General features: G+C 35.9%; 2 protein-coding genes across 3 annotated transcripts in view; one reads left to right on the top strand and one right to left on the bottom strand.

The window, feature by feature from the left end:
* Positions 1-25,051, bottom strand: part of LOC133091858 (tripartite motif-containing protein 75-like) — a 137,043-nt gene that overhangs the window by 89,194 nt on the left and 22,798 nt on the right. The window contains exon 5 of the mRNA XM_061191045.1: positions 10,904-11,001. Within this exon, the coding sequence (XP_061047028.1) occupies positions 10,904-11,001 (98 nt within the window). The remainder of the gene's footprint in view (positions 1-10,903; positions 11,002-25,051) is intronic.
* Positions 981-23,961, top strand: APELA (apelin receptor early endogenous ligand). Of its 2 annotated transcripts, none has more exons than XM_061191752.1 (3): positions 981-1,242; positions 2,432-2,521; positions 23,783-23,961. In XM_061191752.1, the coding sequence occupies exons 1-2, from the start codon at positions 1,167-1,169 to the stop codon at positions 2,518-2,520; spliced, it is 165 nt and encodes a 54-aa protein (XP_061047735.1). In that variant the 5' UTR covers positions 981-1,166; the 3' UTR covers position 2,521; positions 23,783-23,961. The 2 variants fall into 2 exon arrangements, with proteins under 2 accessions (XP_061047735.1, XP_061047734.1); XM_061191751.1 differs by lacking the exon at positions 23,783-23,961 and adding an exon at positions 6,559-6,747.

Genomic DNA, 25,051 nt, shown 5'->3' with positions numbered 1-25,051 from the left:
TAAGATAAGCAAATTCTGCATTAATTTCAAACCTTAGGAAGCCCAAGGTTGTGTACCAACTACCTGAATCTAGAAAAGTGAAATGCAACAAAATTCCTAGCAATTCACAAGTTGCAGATGCTTTAGATTTGGTATTTGGGACCTACCTGAATTTGAGTGTGTCTACACTATCATTTCCATTTACTTTATAGTTAAGTACAGTCATTTTCATTTGTAACAGCTACATGTGACAGGCAAGGAAACACTTAAAACCACAAGCGATCTTGGAGCATGTGTGCAAAAGATGACACGAGACTGCTTTTGTCTTCTGAGCTCATTCCTAATTTCTGTGTCTGAAATATATCAGCCACCGTATATACAGCTTTTAACAGAACCCAGATTTCATGAATTTGTGGCTTGCCTGAACTTACTTTTTTAAAATCCTGGATGTACTGCAGATGAAAATGATCTCTATTACTTTTAGAAATTGCACTTTACAAAATAAAAAAGATGAACATTTTTCAGATTTATTTCAGAACATTCTAAATCCCAGGAACGTTTATTGATGTAAATCCACACAGATTAAGCAATTTAGAGATTTGGGGCAAACAGGCACCACTTTGCAGTACGTTTGGAAAAGAGAAAGCATTTCAGCACATGTTCTGCCGCAAAGCATTTGGCAGTCTAAGTTAGAGCTTCAGATTTCCTTCTGAAAGGGACAAGAGACTTCCTGTCATTCCTCTGGGTTTCTGCATGTGACACCGATGTGCACAATGCAAAGTGTAAACAGATGTAAATGGTGAGGGAGGGAGCCAGGCCAGTGTGTGCTTCTACACACTCCCCACAACCTGCTCGGGGCGCAGTCCGCCTCTCCTAGGAGCCGGCAGCGGACATTTCCACCCAAGTCACAGGAGGCTTGACTGGTTTATTTCACCAATATTTACTTATGGAAATCAAGGGGCGTGGCCGAGGCGGGAGGAGGGGTCTGGGGCCGAGGGGCTCCGACCGCAAAACAGCACCAGTAACCTTATCTGCAGGGATCATTAACCTTTCTAGAAAACGCAGCTGGCTGTGCTCTGAGGTTTGTCCTCAGAATGTGAGGAGAGCCACACAGATACCGCAGAGACTGTTCAAAGGCTGCTGGGTTTACCTTGCGAGCTTTTGCTCCACCGTAGTGCGGCAGAAAAATGAGATTGCAACAATTCTTTTTTCTGTTTCTTGTTTTTATGATGAGTCTTCTACCTATCCACGGACAGAGACCAGGTAGGACTTGGACGGATTTGTACCGAGTGACTTGTTTTCGTGCCTGTTTGTGTGAATGGGCCTCTGAGCATGACTGTGTCTGCGGAAAATCGCGTAGGTGTGCTTGGGGGTGAGTGTGTAGGATTTCAGAAGTATGTTATCTATCCCGTTAGGTCTGTTACTTGGATATTTAAAAAATAGCTGGATTTTAGAATGATGATAAATATTTGACCACTATTTTTCTAAATTTGAAGAAAATTGATCCCAAAGCTATCATAGATACGGTGTCCTTATAAGTAAAAAGAGAGCTGTTATTTCTAGATATATAGTTAGATGTGTCACTTTAAAAAGTGCCATTTTAGTATTATTGTGCTTACAGAGACAAAAAAAAGTCAAAAATATGTATGGTCAAGATAAATAATATTAATTTACTTGACACATTTTTCAAGGATTGTATCAGTCGTGTTGTTCTTAACTAACAGGGATTTAGCAAACAAAGTTATTTTTTTAAAGTGCTTTTACTTCAAAACCAAATATCTAAGATTTCAAAGCGCTGGCAAGTAAAAAAGAAAAAAAAAAATTAGAAAGTTTTCTAAGGAAAAAGCCAACCCAAATTTAAATAGAAAGGTGACACCATTTATATCTAAATATGTTAGATTATTCACTTGATAATATACTTCTCCATTTACAACAGAAAATGGTGCATAACTGGTTAAACATTCAGTCTCTGCCTTTTAGTTAGAAGTTTGATCACTGAGACTATTTCAAATGATGTTTCCTGGTCTGACCTTTTTACATAAATAAGAAAAAAGTTTCAAATTAGCAATTCAGAAAGCAGCTGATCCCTTCTTACTGTTTATAGCAATTGCTATTCAAATTGTTTCTCCTCTCAAAATACAGAGCAACTTGGACAATAGTCTTGTAAGATATTTGTGATTAATTCACTACGTAAACTAAGAAGTCTAGAAACATTTAGACAGAAGTCATGTAGGAGAAGAATTTTACTATTAAATCCCACCATCAACAATGAACTGTTAGGAATACCCGTCCTGAATTTGCATCCCATTAATTTTTTATATCACAATCACATCTGAACAGATAGCAAATAATCACAGTATAATTTGGATCGAAAGTATTCCCTCAGTCTTCAGATTAATTTTAACAACTAATTTTCTGTAAATGCCCCTGATATTTTCCTTTTTTTTTTCAGCTAATTTGGCAATGAGAAGAAAATTGCACAGGTACAACTGCCTTCAGAGGAGATGTATGCCTCTCCATTCACGAGTGCCCTTCCCCTGAGGTATTTCTGATGGAAAGAGTTTTACTACATTTAGGCAATGTTCCAGATTAGATATACCTAAGAATGCTTAAATGGCTTTAGAGTGATGTCAGTTTAAGGAATGCATACTAATGGTTTGCATACTAACAGTGAAATGAAATGATGTTTGGGAATGGCTTTAATCATTTAATGGGATGGAGGAGGAAAATGTAGGAAAATCTTGATAATTGTTGAATCTGAGTGATAGTTATATGGGGATTAATACTATTGTGTGTGTTTGAAAAATTCTCATAATTAAAAAAATCAGGCACGAGGAGAATGTAATGCATTATAAAGGTATCTTTAAACACGTGTTTTGAAAATCTCTGAATAGCTCCCCTATGCTCTCCAGAACAAGCATGTTTCCCATTAACACCACTCTATGCCTGAAAGCATTCGGACACGTCTGCCCAACACCACCAAATGGATGATGTATTAGCCTCAATACTTAGTAATTTATTTTTCCTGAAAACATTTCTTTTCATATATAAAATCAAACTTAATATTAATGACATGGCAGCTTTCCTGCTTCACTAACAGAATTGGTCTTGATGGTTGCATCTTTACGGATAAATTCTGAATAGAATTTTGTTCCTGATTTTACACTACCCCCATCACCAGTAATACTGCTTGAATCAGTTAACATCAAACACCGCCCAAGTTTGTTACTTCACACTAAAAAATAAGAAACTTGACAATCCATTGTAATTATTTTAAGCTCTTGAATTCACATGAAATATATCTTCCTTTAAAAAAGAGTCATAGAAATATCCCTCAGCTGGTTAACATAACACAGGCGGTTGATAAATTAGCCTATTCATTTGGCCTGTGGACTGGAGCATTTATGGCACTATGCATTCAGGGAAAAGAATGATTGCTGTGCCTGGTGTTTAATACATGCTTTTCAAACCAGTGAAGACCCTGTAGTAGGATATTAAATAAAGGAAGAGCAGTTCAGTAATAAGCATTTACCAAGAGGACTGAGACAGACACCCAAGTTCTCTACGCCTGCATCTGTAACAAATTACTCTTTGCTATCAAAATATGAAAAAGAAATTTGGTGGAGAAATCCAGAAAGATACAAGAGGAAGTTCTTGAGAAGCCAATTAATAGGGACTAAAACATGCTTTAAAAGTGTTTTATATGTTAAAAAATCCTTTGGTGTATGTCGATGATGAATTTCAGTCTCTCATATAAATAACGGTAAAATCTGTGCTTAGGAGAAGTGGAGAAGTTCAAGATTTTTCCAGCACTCCTCCACAGATAACAAAGAGGCATTTCACAGTAGCAAGGGAATTCCTGCATATGCAGGAAAGGATGCCTCACAAATGCAAACAAAAGCCCTTAGTCAGCCACAGGTTATATTGGCTTTCTCCACAAACCACCTGCCATAAAAACTAGGGCTGTAAGTAAACAAGATAGAGTAGCGAAATTTGAATTGTCAAAGTTAAGGAAAATTTTGACCTGTAAACCAAATTTGTAAACCAAAGGGAAACGTAAGTCGAAGCCATATAAACTATTTAATAATAGCAATCCTTTACAAGAGTTAGGTCATCCTTTTAAAGAACTGCTCAGGTTACAGCATCCATTTTCTCAGTGTTTAGACTAGTCCTACATTCCAGCTACAGTTCTTTGACCAATGTGTAAAAGTCACATTTTGGAATCCAGCATTAGTATAAGAGCCATTGAAAGAAAAACGTTAATTTCCCCACAGGGAACTATATTTAATATCCAGTGATAAACCATATAAAAAAGAACATAAAAAAAAATATATGTATAACTGAATCACTTTGCTGTACAGCAGAAATTAAAACATTATAAATCAACTATACTTCAATAAAATTTTCTTAAAAATTAAAAAAAAACATAATTTCCCAAGATCTTGCTCAACCAGTGCTCTAAGTGCTATCTTCAAGTTTGATAGCATGATCCTCACTGCCCTAAATACTTGCATATTTTTTATATGTCTTGCAACAAAGGTACTTTGACTACTAGATAAAGGCACTATATAGACATAAGTAGTGGAACTCTGAGGCTGAATCTCTCTTCATTTGTCCCCCTCTGTTTTCTACATGCTTTAGATAAAATCACATGTCTTGACTTCATTCAGTTAGGGTCAAGGAAGACTGTAAAGGGATAGGTAAGGTAAACATTTGACTTTGAAGTTTTACAGATTAACCTTTTAGAGTGGTTTAGACTTTCAGCTCACTTGATGGGAAAGCCCGATTACCTTTACTCCGTCAATTTTTCCTTCTCACAGAGTTCTCCTCAAAGATCCTCAGTGAGATTTCCTAACTGTTGAGGTAATTAAATAGAAAATCTTGCCATATAAAATTTATTTTCTGATACTTTTTTTTCTCACAAATATTTTGGCATTACCTTCAGCCCTAAGTGAATTAGAGTGAAGGAAAGCAAAAGAAGGGTGTCAGGAAATCCGAGCTTATAGGTTGATGTGGAAATGAGGTAGGGACTCTAATGATGTCCCCTTCCAACTGTATCATCTCACTACAGCCCTGACTGTATCGATAAATATGTGCTCTAGGTATCCGTTAACACATACTCTTTCTAGCTTTTTAGTAATAGTTATGATACATGTTCATGGTATGACATTTTTTTCTAACAGTCTGGAAGAATGTAAAGTCACAAGTAAAAGCCTTCCACCCTCCTCTGTTGCCCATTTTCCTTTCCCAGAGGTAATGGCTATGAAAATATTTTTGGTAAAGTTACCTTTTAAAATTGAGACCCTTGATGACCATTCAAATGTAAATGCTTCTAGTTCTCTGTTTTCTGCCTTTTTAAAAAAACTTTTTTGTAGAAGTATAGTTGATTTACAATATTGTGTTAGTTTTAGGTGTACAGCCAAGTGATTCAGTTATATATTTTTTCAGATTTTTTTCCACTGTAGGTTATTACAAGCTATTGAATGTAGCTCCTTGTGCTATACAGTAGGTCCTTGGTGCTTATCTATGTTATGTATATAGTAGTTGCATCTGCTAATCCCCATACTCCTCACTTGTCCCTTTGGTAACCACAAGTTTGTCTTCTATGCCTGTGAGTCTGTTTTGTATATAGATTCAGTTGTATTATTTCATTCCACTCCTATGCTGGGTCTTTGTGTGCGTTCTCCACACCCAGACAACCAGCCTCCATACTGTCTGCCTTATTCCTACTCCCTTAAAGTCATGATCCCCCCACCCCTGACCAAATCTCTGCTCTGCCTCCAAACTTTATGCAACTGTCCTATTGTCCTGGCCCTTCTCACTCTATTCTGCCTCTTGGTCTTACCGAAAGCCAACTCTGCCTTCAGCACAGAATCTCCACTTTAGTGGAGCACTTCACCTCCAACTTTAGTGGCGCTCTCTGCAAATAACTCTTCTTACTTTTAAGCACCTCTGATTCCCATTCAGTTATATTTCAAGCCTTTAATGACCTCCAGTTTCCTTAAACTTTTTAACCTCCTTATCCAACTCACAGCCAGAGACGATTCCTCTTCCCAGCGAAAATGGAGGTAATCAAGCTTCAAAACCAGACCCTGCCCTCAAACCACAAACATCTACATCTGCAACGTCTTCTGTTTTCCCCTCCTAGTCTTTCATTAAGAGATTCCTTTCTTGATTATGGTTAATCTCCACACCTCAGGAACCTTGATCCAACAATTACTCCCTTTCTTCCCTAGCATATTCAATACGTCAAAACTGATCTATTTCATCTTTAAAAAAAAAAGAAAAACAAAGAAGGTGCACCCTTGGCCCCTGTATCGTGCTCGCTAGTGAGCAGCTCAGGTTCTTCTCTGCACAGCCAAATTTCTTGAAAAGTGGCTACTTCCTTTCCTCCCATGTATTTTCAATGCACTGTTCCCACTGCCTTCTGGGAAAGGTCCCTAGTGACTTCCTTCTTCTCAAAGCCAGTGAACACATCAGCTGTCTCCGTGGGTCAAGTTGTAGAATGAATTTTCCTTGGTTTCAAAGATACCCTGCTCCCTTCTGACCATCTCTGGAATAAATCACTATTCCTTTCAGGACCTGTACAGGGTGTCCACCTGCCTACCTGGAATCACCTCAGCTGCCGTGCAGATACTTGAAGCCCATGGCCACAGTGCACATGCAGATCTCCACCATGGCTTCTGCACAGCTATTCCTGTAACTCAGCTCTCTGTTCCAATACCATGCATGTCATCAGGCAGGACTTCCCTGATGATCCTTTATGTAAAAAAGCAGTACCAAAATAAAGTCTTAAAACAATTCTTCACCCTGCCCGAGATATTTCCATTTTCCTTTTCCTGGATGGTTTTTCTCCATAATACTTAATGCCATGTGACAGAACATATATTTACTCTGTTGTTTGCTTAGCATCTTCCTCTCTTCATTAGAATGTAAGTTTCGTGAGAACAGGAACTTTGCTTTGGTCATCAGCTATTCAGAAATATCTGATGAGCGACTGAATGAATAGCTAAAAGTAAATTCTTTAATTCCTTCCACTCAAATATTTCCCCTGTGTTCTCAAAGTTACTGTGTATTAGGCACTGTGCTGTGAAACATAACGTGCTACTGTCCCAACCTAAACTTCTGAGCACCGCGCCCTAGTGTCCAGCTCTGTTTGGTTGCTCAGCCTGTCATTTCTACCTGACAACCTGCTTCCTCCTTTTCGTCTCTTTACTACGATTTCAGTGCCTGTTATATCTCCAACATGACTGCCACACCTTAACTGATCACTCCAGCCTCCAGGTCTCTTCTGGAAAGTCCATTTTTTGTTTTATCATCTGATCTTTTTAAACTGTAAAGCCAATCATGTCACACCTTGATTAAAATCCTTGACTGTCTCTGTAGCCTTCAGGACAGTGAGAACTCCCATAATTTAACAAACGACACATTACAAAGGGTACCTCTGTGCGGCATCACCTCTTCTCCCCTGCCCTTTCTCAGAGTGGATAAGAGTTAAGACAGGATTGCCTAGGTTCTAGCTCTGGCCACACAGCTCACCCACTGGTGATCTCTGGTAAGTCACTTATCTCTTCCAAGCCCCCTTTCACTTCCAGACCTGTAAAATGGAGCTGGTAATGGTATGTACCTTATCGTAACTGTACCTAGCACATAGTAAGTGCTAAACAGATAGTAGCTAGAATTATTAACATGGCTTTAAAGTCAGGCCATTCTTCACCTCTTGCCCTTCCTCAAGCTACACTTCTGCCTACTTACTCTTTTCCTCACTATCAAGTCCTTCAAGACACCTTCCCTGGTTTTGATATGCCTACAAATTTTATTAGATGCCCACTTTTTGCTCTCAGCCCCGTTTGCATACTTCTGTCACAATACTCGACTCACCGCCCTGTACTAATGTGTTAACTGACTGGACTCCTCCCTACCCCCCTCCGCACGCTAGAAATTCTCTGAAGGCAGAGTGTGCGTGTTCTGACTTTGTTAAATTAACATTTGTTAAGTGGAGCACAGAGTACAGAATAGTGAGCCTTATTGCAACAGCTGACCACAGATATGTTGAAATAGAGAAGTTTATTACAGTCCTGGAGGAAGCACCCAGCACGCCTCAAGGGGCCACATGGGGAGGCCAAGGCAGAGTGCAGACAGAGAGAGGGGACCTGGGGGACACACGTGCCTTTAGTGGGGTCTGTGGTGGAGTCCTTTGGATTCTTGGGCAAGGGCCTGACAAGTCAATTCAGACCAAAAGAGCATGGTTTTGGTAAGCCCCAGGGGGTCTTATCTAAGGGGCACGTAAGGTAACCGGGCCCCGGGAGACAGGGAGACTGTTGATCACAAGGGCTTTTGGGGAAGTCACGTCAGGAACTTCCATTTGCTTGTGACCTTGCACTGCTCTCCAGGGCATGTGCGTCGTTTGTGGGAGGCGCTGGTGTCAGTTTAAAGCCGCACACAAAGTGCATGCCTGGCAGCAACGCCATGGGGTGGCTTAGCTAGGCTCTCATCATTGGCTTGTATTTGTTTATCTTCCTATCTTCAGCCGAAAAAAGTGCCTGGAATACAGCAGACACTCCATAAATTTTGCTCAAAGAAATGAAATGAAACTTGTATCACTATTTATTGTCTTAGCATTTAAGAGGTACTACCATCAGGCCCCAACACACATTTTCAGCTTTATTTCCTGGTATTAACTGCCAGACTGAACTCTTGCTCCCTCATCTCACCAAGTGCAAACCCTGCCTCTCCCCCAGGGTTCTCTTCCAACTCCATTTCCTATATGAGGCCCACCCTGATCCAAATAGCTTAAAATACTTTTCCACTCTCAACAATCACTGCATTTTTATCAGTAGGTTTTTAAAGTCATTTATCATATTCTACTTTATTTCATCAAATTTTACCAGTACTGGAATGTGAGCTCCTTGAAGATAAGACTTGGCCCCTAAAGTTTAGACTATAAACCTTTATAGTGTGTGAATAGCGGAGAGCAGCTTGAAGTACAGGGGATTCTGGCATGGACTGTAGTACCTGTAGGACGTCTTGCTCAAGACTAAATAAAATATAGAAAATTACTGTTTTCTCAATTAATCATAGTCTAGTGTCCGAAGACCATATCAGAGAAAATCCCTAGTGTTCCTAATTTACCAATGAAATCAAACTTTTTTATAAAGACCCTGATGCCTTTATGATAATATATACAATATAACATACTGAATATTTAAATATACAGCTATGTTTTACATACATATTATTATAATAAATGTACATTCCCCTATGCAAAATATGTATATGATGGACTAAAGCCAAATTTCAGAGTGTTCTTCACTTTGGAAACTGATTTCTCATTACAAAGTGTGTAATAATTCTTTTTGCAGATATTTAGTTAAGGTAGCTGTTGTCTAGCATGTTTAGGAATCTAAAATTTCTTTGTAGCATGAAGTTTTTGTTTGTTCTCAATTATGTATTCAATTAGTGACCTAGTGATATCAGGTAAACTTTATTATTGCATAGCAGTAATGTATTTGAAAAATATATTATCCTTAGACAATAACAAGAGAATATTTTTTAAGTGACTTGAGAAAAACAAAATCACTTATTATCTTCTTCAATACATTCCACTTTTGGATGTATTTTTTTTTAATAGTGATGTGTGATATTGAATGCCACAATTCTCTCCACACTACCAATAATACCAAAATGTTAGACGAATTCTAAACTTTCCTGATCTTAACAAAATTATTAGCAATTTTCACCAGAAACATTCAAAATCTTGTCAGTGTATCTACAATTCCTCAGAATATTGCTAATTTATAATTAAAATCCTTGATAGTTTCCCTGTTACCACTCAGAATATTTATAAATAAAATAATAATGCAAACCACATGTCTTCTGCTTTGCTTTGTTAAAATTCTATTAGAGAAGAAAAATAGGCAGAATAGACAGGCTTTCCCAAGGCCTCCTTCACTGGTCTCAGCCCTGCACACCTGTGGTCATGTCTAGAGCTTGGGTCAGCCACTGCCACTATTCTAACCCCATCAGGCCTTCTAGAGCATTGACCCTTGACTGGTCCCTTTCTCTGCTAAGATTGTATAATTCATTAGTTCCATAATTGCTGCCAGTATTACAGGTTTTCCTGCTGCTCTGTCTTATTGTTCTGGAAGAATCCTGAAGTCTTCAAACAGGCATGTTATTGCTGCTGGAGAATACGTAAGAAGTCAGACTGAAAAGCTTCAAATTCTTCATCGAATCCCAAACTGTACAGCAAACCTACATTTCTGTGGTCAACTTGCTGCCTTGAGCTCCACAATAACTGTTTCTAACTTTTTCTATTCACCTCAAATTTTAGGCCCTTATCTTAAGGCAGATGGCCTTGCCTCAAGTCATCACATGGTTATATCCCTCAGCCTCCAAGTATAAAACAAGACTCCCGTCTAATCCACCTGCTACTCTGCCCGCCCTGACCCTCCTCCTCCTCTGGGTGTCATGGAAGGTATGACCGTTGCGCCATCCGTGTGCGGGTCCCTTCCCTTCCCACTTTCTCAGGAATCTCAAACTGCCACTTTCACACCGTCTTCATTCTCTTTGCCCTCTGGATCGTCATGTCAACACTGAGGTTTAAACGCTGGTAAGACTACACAGTAAAACAACACACGCACACGCTCCTTAGTCAAGGCTCTCAAATGAGTCTTCTGTACTCCTCATCTCCAATTCATTATTTCCCATTCACATTTTAACCTACTCTAATCTTACACCTTCTTTAAAATAACGTCAATCATCTTCATTTGCTTAGCTTTCCCTCTGATTTCTCAGCAGAATTTAGCAACTGACTACACTCAATCTGCAAAAATCCCTTCCCTTAAATTCCAGGATACCATACTTATACTTTTCTGCTAAATTCTCAGCTGACTCTCTGGCTCCTAGGCAGGTGTTATCTTACCTGGAAAGACTTGCACGGCGGAGTTTCTCTACTCTCCCCTGCTCCGTTTCAGCCATTCCTTTGTCCTCAATTACCTCTTCACATGGAGTGGTAATACTCTGCAGGAAAAAAGGAAGATCATCTCAATGAGAACAAGCAAAGCCTATTTATTCAGAGCTTGCTATGGCAAGGGAGTAAGCCACCATGACTATTTGGCTATGAAGAATAATTCTGTTCTGAACATTCGTGTACAAGTTTTTGTTTGAACATATGTTTTCAGTTCTCTTGGGTGTATACCCAAGAGTGAAATTGCTGGATTATACGGTTACTCTATGTTTAACTTATTGAGGAACTGCCAAACTATTTTCTACAGTGGTTACAGCAATTTACATTCCTAACAACAATATGTAAGTGTTCCAATTTCTCTACATTCTCACCAGTACCTGTTATTATAGCCATGCTAGTGCGTGTGAAGTGGTATCTCGTGATTTTGATTTACATTTCCCTAATGACTAACAATGTAGAGCACCTTTTCATGTATCCATTGGCCATTTGTCTATCTTCTATGGAGAAACAGCTATCCAAATCCTTTGCCCATGTTTTTCAATTGACTTACTTGTCTTTTTATTGTCAAGTTGTAAAAATGCTTTATATATTTTGAATACATGGCCCTCATCAGATACATGATTTGCAAATTAGTTTCTTCCATTCTATTGATTGTCCTTTCACTTTCTTGGTGTTGCCCTTTGAGAACAAAAGTTTTCAGTTTTGTTAGAGTCCAGTTTGTCTATTTTTTCTTTGGTTGCTTGTGCTTTATATGTTAAAACACCATTGACTAATCCAAGATCACATATATTTACATTTATATTTTCTTCTAAAAGTTTTATAGTTTTGTATCTTACATTTATGTCTATGATCCGTTTTGAGTTAAATTTTGTGTATGGTGTGAGGAAGGAGTCCAACTTCTTTTGCATATGGATATCCAATTGTTCTAGCACAATTTGTTGAAATTACTATTCTTTCTTCCATTGAATTACCTTGGCACTACTGTCAAAAATCTGTTGACCACTAATGTAAGGGTTTATTTCTGGACTCTCAGTTCTATTTCACTGATGTAATGTCAATCCTTGAACTAATCCTATAATAGTTCTATTGATTATTGCATTATTTTAGCAAGTTTTTTAATCAGGATGTGTGAGTTCTCCAATTTTGTAGTTCAAGATTGTTTTGGTTATTCTGGTTCCTTGAATTTCCATATGAATTTTAATATCAGCTTGTCAGTTTCTGCAAAGAGCCAGCTGTGATTTGGATAGCATTATGTTTAATCTGTAGATCAATGTGGGAAGTATTGCCATCTTCACAATTATCTTTTTCAATACATGAACATGGACCCTTGAGCAACATGGGTTTGCATTGTGTAGGTCCACTTATGTGGATTTTTTTCACTAAGTAAGTGCCACAGTCCTACACAATCCATGGTTGATTGAATCTGTGGATGTAGAACCGCAGATACAGAGGGCCAACTGTAAGGTTATACGCAGATTTTCAACTGTGTGAAGGGTCAGTGCCCCTAATCGCCACGTTGTTCAAGGGTCAACTGTAATCAAATCTAACTTAGTTTATCTCAACATTTTATAATTTTTTAGAATACAATTTTTATACCGCTTTTGTTTACCTTACTCCTGATATTTTATTCTTTTGGTGCTATTGTAAATGGAATTTTCTTAATTTATATTTTTGAATTATTCATTGCTAATATATAGAACTGTAATTGATTTTTGCTTATCGACCTTATATCCTATAACCTTAATGAAATTATTAATTCTCATAGATTTTTGCTGGTTCCTTAGGATTTGCTATGTATGAGCTCATGTCATCTGCAAACAGATGTAGTTTTACTTCTTCATTTCTAATCTGGATGCCTTTTATTTCTTTTCCTTGTCTAATTGCCCTAACTAGTCTGGTGCAATGTTGAATAGAAGTGGTCAGAACAGACATCCTTGTCTTATTCCTGATCTTAGATGGAAAGCATTCAGTCTTTCACCGTTAAGTATGATGTCAGCTGTGGAACTCTGTAGATGTCCTTTATCAGGTTGAAGAAGATCCCTTCTGTTCCTAGTTTGTCGAATATTTTTATCATGAAACAAGAGTGTTGAGTTGTGTCAACTGTTTTCTCTTTATCTATTACTATTGTGCATTTTCATCCTTTATTCTATTGAAATCATGTATTACAGTAAATGATTTTTGGATGTTAAACCAATCTTGCATTCCTGGGTTAAATCCCACTAGGTATGATTTTTATATATTGCTGGATTCAGTGTACTAGTATTTCAACGTATTTTTGTATCAATACATTCACATTGGTCTGTAGTAGTTTTCTTTTCTTGTGATGTCCTTTTCTGGTTTTGGTATCAGGGTAACACTGATCTCATAGAATGAGTTGGGAAGTGTTTCTACCTCTTCTATATTTTGGAAGTGTTTGTGAAGGATTAATACTAATTATTTAAATGTTTGGTAGAATTCACCAGTAAAGCCATTTGCCTAGGGCTTTTGTCAAAGATTTTAAATTGCTAATTCACTGTTTTTATTTGTTAAAGGTATATTCAGATTTCACTATTTCTTCTTGAGTCACTTTTGGTAGTTTGTGTCGTTCCAGGAATTTGTTCATTTCATCTAAGTTATCTAACTTTCTGGCATACGATACAGAATATTTATAATTTGTTCTTTATTTCTATAAGGTCTGTGGTGATGTTTTCTCTTTCATTCCTAAGTTTAGCAATTTGAGTCTTTTCCTTTTTATTCGTGGTCAGTCTAGATAAGGTTAGTCAATGTTGTTGACCTTTTCATAGGACCAAATTTTGGTTTTGTTCATTTTCTCTACACTTTTCCCATTCTCTATTTCATTCATTTCTGTTCTACTCCTTACTATTTTCTTCCTTCTGTTTGCTTTAGGTTTCATTTGCTCTTTTTTTCCTAGTGTTTTAAGGTGGAATGTTAGCCTATTGATTGACATATTTCTTCTCTTTTATTTATTTTTATTGATCTTCTTTTTTAATATGGATGTTTAGAGTTATAAATTTTCAGCTAAGCACAACTTTAGCTGCATCCCATACGTTTTCATATTCATCTCAAAGTATTTTCTTATTTCCCTTGTGATTTCTTCTTTGATCTAATGGTTGTTTAGAAGTGTGTTGTTAATTTCCAATTATTTGTGAATTTCCCAGATTTATTTGCTATTGATTCCTAATTTCATCCTGATGTTAAATCATCTATTTCTCATTTCAGTTGTGTCAGTTTTTGCTTCATGTACTTTGGGACTCTGTTTTTAGGTGTATATATCTTCATAATTATTTTATCTTTCTCAATTGACCCTTTTATCATTATAAAATGTCTTTGTCTGTAATAATAATTTTTGTCTTAGAGTTTATTTTATCTGACATTAGTATATCCACTTCAGCTCTCTTATGGTTGCTGTTTGCGTATTATCTTTTTCTGTCCTTTTACTTTCAATCTGTTTTGTGACATTGAGTAAAAAGTGTGTCTCTTGTAGACCATATAGTTGGATCATTTTTCTTTTACTGTCTGATAATATCTACCTTTTGAATGGTTTGTTTAGTAGATTCACATTTACTGTAATTATTGATATGGCTGGGCATATACCTGATATTTTACTTTTTGTTTTCTATGTCTCACATATTTTTTTCCCCCTGTTCCTCCATTCCTCCTTTACTTTTTTTTTTTTTGCATTAAGTGAATATTTTCTAGTGTAATATTTTAATTCTTTTAACTTTTTTTCACTACGTTATTTTCTTAGTGGTTGCTCTAGGACTTAAACAATACATATCTAAACTTATCTGAATCTAATTCAGATTATACTACTTTAAGTCCAGTAAGATATAGAAATACATATATAGTGCTATTGTCTCTTCCCTTTTAATTCTATTATAGTAATACATATTGCATACAGACACACACACACACATATATATGTAACACGTCCAACTTTGTCATAATTTTCATTTTATACAATTTTAGGTCCTTTAAAGCTGAGGGAAGAAAGGAAAGGAAGTATATATTTGTAGAGTTGTAATATCAGCCTTCTTAGTTATCATTTCTGGTTCTTGTCATTAGTAGATTTTTCTGATATGTTAGTCTGTCAAGCTGTTTTAACAAAGTACCATAGACTGGGTGGTTTATAAACAACAGAGATTTATTTCTCACAGTTCTTGAGGCTGGGAAGTCCAAGAACAAGGCACCAGCAGACTCAGTGTCTAGTGTGAGCCTATTCTTGGTTCATAGATGGTCATCTTCTTGCTATGTCTTCACATGGTGGTAGGGAGTTCTCTGGTTTCTACATTATAAGGGCACTAATCCCAATCATGAGGGTTCCACCCTCATGACCTAAACACCTCCCAAAAGCCACACCTCCAAATACCATCCACTGGGGTTAGGTTCCAACATATGAGTTTTGGGGGAAAACAAACATTCATCCTATAGCACCTGTATAAATGTTTCTCTGTTTGCACTATTCCCTTACGACAATTTCTGTAAACTTTAAATACTTCGAAAAAAAAAATTCACCAGCTATAGTTGATTCACAGGTTAGAAGGACCACAGAGTTCCTTATACCACCACTTTAAGTACTCTGCAAATTATGCATATTTTAAACATTGGTACTTAGTGGCAAATTGCTCTCTAGAAGAGCTTCACCACTTTGCATTTCCAATAACAAGTCATGAGAATGTGTATTCCCCATACTCTTGCCAACACTGAGTATTATCAATACTTTTAGTTTTTGCCTAGCTCATAAGCAAAAAAACTCATCTCTTTTTTATGTTCAAAATTTAGACAGTCTGAGTTGAGAGATGATTCCTAGAAGAGGCATACCTGCATATTCTTACTGCTAAATTATAGTTGACACTCCAACATGACTATCAGGAAAGTGAAGGAGAAAGAAGCTTCTAGAAATGAAGCAAGAGACTGTTTTCATGTCTTCGGGAAGTGGTCAAAACAAACTGCCTAGGACAAGCCCCAGGAATCCCCTGGATGCACAGCCAGCCATGCTGGTATCCAGTCCTACAAACCAACTGGCTGGTACAAGCCCTGGGATGCATGGGCCACACAGCCAGCATCACCAGGACCTGGCCCTGTCCACCAGTGGACTGGCAGCCACCACGTGAAGCAGAGCCTGACAGCCAACTGAGCAGGGGGTCAGCCCCACCTACCAACATGCCCAAAGGACTCAGCCCTGCCACAACTGAAGGACTCACACAACCAATATAGGGGACACCCCTAGAGCGTGTAAATGATGACCAGAGAGGAGTGTGCTGCTGGGCCCCATAGGATGTCTTCTACATAAGGCCACTTATCCCAAGATTGGGAGATTAACTGACCTACCTAAGACCTAGAAATAAATACAGAGAATTAGGCAAAATGAGGCAACAGAGGAATCTATTCCAAACAAAGGAACAAGATAAAAATCCAGAAGAAGAACTAAGTGCAGTAGAGATTAAAAAATCTAACCAATAAAGAATTCAAAGCAATGATGATGAAGTTGCTCAACATTCTTGGGAGAAAATAAACACAGTGAGAAGTTTAACAAAGAGCTGGAAAATATAAAGAAGAACCAAAGAGAGCTGAAATATACAATAACTGAAGTAAAAAAATACACAAGAAGGAATCAAGAGTAGAGGAGATGATACAGAGGAACGGATCAAGGAACAGGAAGAGAGAGTAGTGAATATCACCCAAGCTGAAGAGGAAAAAAAAACTTAAAAACAAATTTTTTATTGGAGTATAGTTGCTTTACAATGTTGTTAGTTTCTATTGTACAGCAAAGTGAATCAGCTATATGTATACATATATCCCCACTTTTTTGGATTTCCTTCCCATTTAGGTCACCACAGAGCACTGAGTAGAGTTCCCTGTGCTATACAGTAGGTTCTCATTAGTTATCTATTTTATACACAGTAGTGTATATATGTCAATCCCAATCTCCCAATTCATCCCACCTTCCCCTTCCCCCTTGGTATCCATACGTTTGATCTCTATGTCTGTGTCTCTATTTCTGCTTTGTAAATAAGATCATCTATACCATTTTTCTAGATTCCACATACATACATTAATATATGTTATTTGTTTTTCTCTTTCTGACTTACTTCACTCTGTATGACAGTCTCTGGGACCATCCACATCTCTACAAATGACTCAGTTTCATTCCTTTTTATGGCTGAATAATATTCCACTGTATATATCTACCACATCTTCTTTATCCTTTCCTCTGTTGATGGACATTTAGGTTGCTTCTATGTCCTGGCTATTGTAAATAGTGCTGCAATGAACATTGGGGTGCATGAATTATGGTTTTTGAATAATGGTTTTCTCTGGGTTTATGTCCAGTAGTGAGATTGCTGGGTCATATGGTAGTTCTATTTTTAGTTTTTTAAGGAACCTCCATACTGTTCTCCATAGTGGCTGTATCAGTTTACATTCCCACCAGCAGTGCAGGAGGGTTCCCTTTTCTCCACACCCTCTCCAGCATTTATTGTTTGTAGAGTTTTTGATGATGGCCATTCTGACTGGTGTGAGGTGATACCTCATTTTTAATGAAGATAGTTTAAGAGACATCTGAGACAACATCAAGCATACTAACATTCACATTGTAGGGGTCCTAGAAAGAGAAGAGAGAAAGGGGCAGAGAACTTATTTGAAAAATAATAGCTGAAAACTTCCCTAACCTGGGAGAGAAAACAGACTTCCAAATCCAGGAATCACAGAGAGTCCCAAACAAGGTGAACCCAAAGAAGTCCACACCAAGACACATTGCAAATAAAATGGGAAAAATTAAAGATAAAGAGATGACCTTAAAAGCAGCAAGATAAAATAAACTAATTACATACAAGGGAACCCCCTAAGTCTATGAGCTGACTTTGCAGCAGAAATTTTGCTGGCCAAAAGAGAGTGGCATGATATGCTGAAAGTGATGAGAGGGAAAACCTACAGCCAAGAATATGCTATCATTCAGATTTGAAGGAGAGATAAAAAGTTTTATAGAAAAGCAAAAGCTAAGAATTCCTGACTACTAAACTGGCTTTATAAGAATGTTAAAGGGACTTCTCTAAGTGGAAAAGACCACAGCTAGAAATATGCAAATTACAAAAGGAAAAGTCTCATTGGTAAAGGCAAACATGCAGTAAAGGTAAGTAGATCAACCACTTAAAAAGCTAGTGGCAGGGTTAAATAAAAGACAAAGGTAGTAAGATCATCTATACCCATAAGTAGTTAAGTGATACACAAAACAAAAAGATGTAAAATGTGAGGTCAAAAATGTTGCGGGAGTGGGGAGTAAAAGTGCAGATTTGTTAGAATGTGTTGGAACTTAAGGGATCATCAACTTAAAAAAAAAATCACGTTTACAAACAGGTTGTTATATATGAACCTCATAGTAACCACAAACCAAAAATCTAAAGTATATACACACACACAAAAAGGGAAAGGAGTCCAAAGATTTGATTGACTAAAGATATGTCAATAAAATCACAAGAAAAGAGAGCAAAAGAAGAAAAAAGGAACAAAAGAGAACCTCAAAACAACCAGAAAACAATTAACAAAATGGCAATAAGTGTATATCAATAAATAACTTTAATGTAAACTGACTAAATTCTCCAAGAAAAAGAGTAGATGAGTAGATTAAAAAAATAATAAGACCAATATATATGCTGCCTACAAGAGAGTCACATCAGATCTTAAAACACAGACTGAAAGTGAAAGGATAGAAAAAGGTATTCCTTGCAAATGGAAACAAAAAGAAAGCTGGGGTAGCAATACTTATATCAGACAAAATAGACTTCAAAACAAAAACTGTAAAAAGAAACAAAGAAGGTTTGTTTCATTATGTAACAAATGTTTCATTATGTAACATTATGTAACAAATGTTACATTATGTAACAAATCATTACATAATGAAAGTGATCAATCCAACAAATGATATAAAGATTGTAAATATATATATGCACCTAAATACATAAAGCAAATATTAATAAACATGAAGGGAGAAATTGACAGTAACAGAATAATATTAGGGGATTTTAAAATCCTCTGGCCTTACAGGACACATCAGACCAGATGGACTTAAATATATTTACAAACTATATAAACTTTATATATATATATGTGTGTGTGTGTGTGTGTGTGTGTGTGTGTGTATTCCAGCCAAAGGCAGCAGGATACATATTCTTTTTAACTGAACATGGCATATTCTCCAGGATAGATCACATATTAAGTCCCAAAACAAATGTCAATAATTTAAGAAGACCGAAATCATCAAGTAATTTTTCCAGCCACAGTGGTATGAGTATAGAAATCAACTACAAGAAAAAAACTGCAAGAAACCACAAACACACGTAGGCTAAACAATATGCTACTAAACAACCAGTAGGTCACTATAGAAATCAAAGAGGAAATCAAAAGATACCTTGCAACAGAGAAAAATGGAAACAATGATCCAAAATTTATGGAACACAGCAAAAAGTAGTTCAAAGAGGGAAGTTTATAGTGAGACAAGCCTACCTCAGGAGCCAAGAAAAATCTGAAGTAAACAATCTAACCTTACACCTAAAGGAATTAGAAGAAAGAAAAACAAAACCTGAAGTTAGTTGAAGGAAAGAAATAATAAAGATTGGGGCCGAAATAAATGAAATAATAACAAAAAAATTAAAAATAAAAAAGATCAATGAAACTAAAAGATAATTCATTGAAAAGATAAAGAAAATTGATAAGCCTTTAGCCATACTCATCAAGAAAAAAAAGGGCCCAAATAAGTAAAATTAGAAATGAAAGAGGAGAACTTGCAACTAACACCACAGGAATACAAAGAATCATAAGAGATTACTATGAACAATTATACTCCAATAAAATGGACAACCTGGAAGAAATGGATAAATACCTAGAAATGTACAATCTCCCAAGCCTATATCAGAAAAAAATAGAAAATATGAACAGACTTATTACCAGTAATAAAATTTATCAGTAATCAAAAAACTCCCAACAAACAAAAGTCTAGGACCAGAGTGCTTCACAGGTGAATTCTACCAAACTGTTAAAGAAGAGTTAACACCTTTCTCCTTAAAGTAATGTAAAAAATTGAAGAAGGAGGAACACCCAAACTCATTCTATGAAGCCAGGATCACCCTGATACCAAAATCAGAAAAAGACAACGCAAAATAAGGTAATTACAGACCAATATCACTGATGAATATAGATGCAAAAATTCTCAACATAGTATTAGCAAACTGAATTCAACAATCTATTAAAAGGATCATTCACCATGGTCAAGTGGGATTTATCACAGGGATGGTTCCATATCCACAAATCAGTCAATACGATAGAACCACATTCACATATTGAATAAAAGTCATATGATCTTTTCAAAAGCTTTTGACATCATGCAAGGTCTATTTTTTAATAAAAACTCTCAAAAACATGGGGAAACCATACCTAAACATAATAAAGGTCATATATGACAAAACTAGAGCCAATATCATCCTCAACAGTGAAAAGCTGAAAGTATTTCCTCTAAGATCAGGAAAAAGACAAGGTTGCCCACTCTTGCTACTGGAAGTCCTAGCCACAGCACTCAGACAAGAAAAAGATATAAAAGGATTCTAAATTAGAAAGGAAGAAATAAAACTGTCACTGCTTGCAGATGACATGATACTATACATAGAATCCTAAGGATATCATTTAAAAAAACTACTAGAACTCATCAGTGAATTAAGCAAAGTAGCAGTATACAAAATTAATATACAGAAATCTGTTGCATTTCTATGCATTAACAATGGACTTGCAGAAAGAGGAATTAAGAAAAGAATCCCATTTACAATTCCATCAAGAAGACTAAAACACCTAGGAGTAAATCTAACCAAGGAGATAAAAGACCTATACTCAGAATACTTTAAGACATTGATGAAAGAAATTAAAGACGACACAAACGAATGGAAAAATATACCATGCTCATGAACTGGAAGAATTAATATTGTTAAAGTGACCATATTACCCAAGGCAATCTACAGATTCAATGCAATCCCCATCCAAATACCAATGGCATTCTTCTCACAAATCATTCTAAAAGTTGTATGGAAACATGAAAAACAAAACAATCTGGAGAAAGAATAACAAAGTTTGAGGTATCACGGGCCCTGATTTCAAACTATACTACAAAGATACGGTAATCAAAACAGTATAGTACTGGCACAAAAACAGACACAGACCAATGGAACAGAATAGCGAGGCCAGAAGTAAACTCATGCACTTACGGTCAATTAATCTACAAAAAAGAAGGCAAGATTATACAATGGGGGAAAGGCAGCCCCTTCAACAAATGGTGTTAGGAGAACTGGACAACTACATGCAAAAGAATCAAACTGGACTACTTTCTGACACCATATAAAAAATAAATTCAAATGCATTAAAAACTTAAATGTAAGACCTGAAACCATAAAACTCCTAAAAGAATACATAGGCAGTATGTTCTTTGACATCAGTCTTAGCAATATGTTTTTGGATCTGTCTCCTCAGGCAAGTGCAACAAAAGCAAAAATAAACAAATGGGACTACATCAAACTAAAAAGCTTTTGCACAGTGTAGGAAACTATCAACAAAACAAAAAGGTAGCCTAGTCGTGGGAGATATTTTCAAAGGATAATCCAATAAGGGGTAATATCCAAAATATACAAAGAACTCATGAACTCAACATCAAAAAAAACCAACAACCTGATTAAAAAATAGGCAGAGGACTTGAATAGACATTTTGCTAAAGAAGACATACGTATGGCCAACATACATATGAAAAGATGCTCAACAATTTCTAATTATCAGGGAAATGCAAATCCAAACCACAACGAAATATCACCTCACACCTCTCAGAATTGCTATTATCAAAATAAATTACGAGTGCTTTCAAGGATGTGGGGAAAAGGGCACCCTTGGGAATTGCTGGTGAGATTGTAAATTGGTGCAGTCACTACGGAAAACAATATGGAGGTTCCTCAAAAAATTAAAAATATAACTACCATACAATCCAGCTATTCCACTTTTGGATATTTTTCCAAAGGAAACAAAAACACTAATTTGAAAAGATAAATGCACCCCTATATTCATTGCAGCATTATTTACTATAGCCAAGATATGGAAGCAAAATAAGTGTCCATTGATCAATGAATTAGTAAAGAAGATTGTATAAACATACAATGGAATACTACTCAGCCATAAAAAAGAATGCAATCTTGTCATCTGCGACAACACAGATGGACCAGAGGGTATTACCCTAAGTGAAATAAGTCATATAGAGAAAGGTAAATATCAAGTGATTTCACTTACATATGGTATCTAAAAAACAAGCAGAAGCAGACTCATCAATAAGGGAACAAACTGGTGGTTGCCAGAGGGCATGGGGATCAGGGGTTGAGTGAAATGGTGAGGTATATTAAGAGGTTCTGACTTCCAGTTACAAAATAAATGAGTCATGTGCATGAAATGTGCAGCATAGGGAATAATATAGTCTATAATATTGTAATGATTTTGTCTGGTGACAGATGGTAACCAGACTTGTGGTGATAATTTGTATTGTATAAAAATATCAAATCACTATGTTGTACACCTAAAACTAATATAATATTTTAAGTCATTTATACTTTTTTAAAAAGATGAATAAGTTTTTGAGATTTACAACATGGTGATTATAATTAATAACACTATATTATATACTTGAAATTTGCTAAAAGAGTAGATCTTAAATGTTCTCACAGCAAAAATGAAATGGTAATTAAGTGACATGATGGAGATGTTAAAGCTATGGTGGTAATCATATTGCAATGTACAATTGTATCAAGTCGTCACTTTTTACACTTTAAACTTACACAATGTTGTTATATGTCAATTATATCTCTATTAAAGCTGGAAATAAATTTTAAAAATTTATACTGCCTAGGGAAACCCTGGCACCAGTAATTCTCTTCCTGTAAAAGATCCATTATCCTCTTAAGTGAAAATTAGTTATATTTTTCCCTACCATATACTTAAAATGTACTGCTAAGTACTAATTATTAAATAGTCTTATAGTATTAAGATTCCTCAGAACAATTTTTAAAAATTGAAGTATAGTTAATGGACAATATTACATAAGTTACAGGTGTGCAATATAGTGATTCACAATTTTGAAAGTATATACTCCATTTATAGTTATAAAATATTGGTTATATTCCCTGTGTTGTACAATATATCATCGTAGTTTATTTTATACATAATAGTTTGTACTTCTTAATACCCTACCCCTATCTTGCCCCTCCCCGTTTCCCTGTCCCTAAAGGTAATCACTAGTTTGTACTCTATATCTGTGAGTCTGTTTCTTTTCTGTTATATTCACTAGTTTGTTGGATTTTTTAGATTCCACATATAAGTGATATCATACAGTATTTGTCTTTCTCTGGGACCATTCTGTTTGTTAAATAAAATACCCCAAAGTAAGATTTTGGTTCTGGTATCTTTCTTTGACCTGCTCCAAATAACTTTCTTAGCTGGTATAAATATCAGGAATCAATATCCATAATATTAAAAAAAAAATAGTTGAGACTACCAATGTGGGTCACTGAGCAAATAAAGATTATTAGATGAAAAATAATTTAATGTAAAACCTCTTTAGTAGCATAAATTCAGACTTTTAAACACATACAGTGCTGTATTTATATTGAAAGGTAAGAAAATATGAAGTTGCTTTCAGCACTGACAAACCGTGGTAACTTTTCACAATTCATTGGCTATAAAAAGAAATTAAGCATGAGTAAATTGGTCTGCTGGATAGCATTTCTTATTATGTGTTTCTTTCTCCTTTGCTTCCAAATCTAGATCTTCTCTATCTACCTTCTCCAGGTCTACCAGAAGAGGAGTGAAGGAAAAGATACCCACCCACGTAATAGTGTGATTGCTTACAAGTTTCTGTATGAAGAGGAATTGTTTGAAAGCAATGGGATGGTTTATTAGTTTCACACAATTCTCTTCTTCCTGGTTTCTCTTTAGAGAGAAAATAAATTCAAAAGCAATTCCAGTCTGAAGTATAATTATTTGCTTGCATAACAAAATTCTCTTATCTTTTTCTGCACATTATTATTCTTACCTCATTTAAGAAGAAAAACTCTTTAATGTCTTAGAACTCTCTAACAGTAAAAAGTGTACGAGTTTAAAATTGTCCTTTCATATTCTTGTAATTTTCCAAAGGTATTAAAATTACTTTTTATATGTTTGAGTGATTGTAAAAAAAAATCCTAAATCTGAAATCAGTTGCATTGGCTATTTGGCTCTGCAGAATAGGGAGAAAATTATTGGTTCACTGATTATTTATATAGAGAGACTAAGAAAGAAACTATTCACTGTTACCAATGTTATTTAATAGGCTTTAATGTTTATGAACGTATTTTTTACTTTGAACAATATCCATTTATAGTTGTAAAATAAAGTCTGAAATACTAATTGTAGTTCAGTTTATATTACAGCTGAAATGTTTATTTCTGAACCTATTTTTCAACATGTCGTCATAAGAAGCCAATGTCTGATTTCTTTGGAAGTTCTGTTTTATGCCCTTTATTCATCTGTATAGACAGCTTCTTAGAAAGGCCAACTTAAAATTGCAATTTAAAATACACTTATGCCAATAAAGTCTCAAGCAGAGCGATGTCTCCAATATATGAGTGCTCATCATTCTGCTAGGCTTTATTTTGGTGTGGTGGTGAGACATGTACATAAAAACTCAGAGGGAATTTAAGGATATGATTACCAAAGAAGGACACTATCCTAAGTCTGAATTGTATTGATAATTAGTTGTTCTCAAGTTGTTAAATATGCTCCTAATTTGTATTTATTCAAAGACTGTTAGCTCACTGCCATAAGGTTTTAATTATTTTACTGTAAGTTAATGCTAGATATGAAATTTACATATCCATATCTTGACTAGAAATTTTACTTTGTAAACATTCTAGAGTGGGAGAAGCCATAAACCTTTAATCCCTATTTTGCCAAAATAAAAAATTGAGATTTATATATAAAGAATTTGAAATATAAATTCTGATACATGAAAGTTTGTTTCCCTTTCATAGCTTGTTAACAGTGTTTTGGGGGGAT

This window comes from Eubalaena glacialis, chromosome 5 (genome assembly GCF_028564815.1).
Source record: "Eubalaena glacialis isolate mEubGla1 chromosome 5, mEubGla1.1.hap2.+ XY, whole genome shotgun sequence".
In the NCBI taxonomy this organism is placed as follows: Eukaryota; Metazoa; Chordata; class Mammalia; order Artiodactyla; family Balaenidae; genus Eubalaena; species Eubalaena glacialis.
The sequence above is the reverse complement of the archived record's forward strand: the minus strand, read 5'-3'. Positions and strand labels throughout refer to the sequence as shown.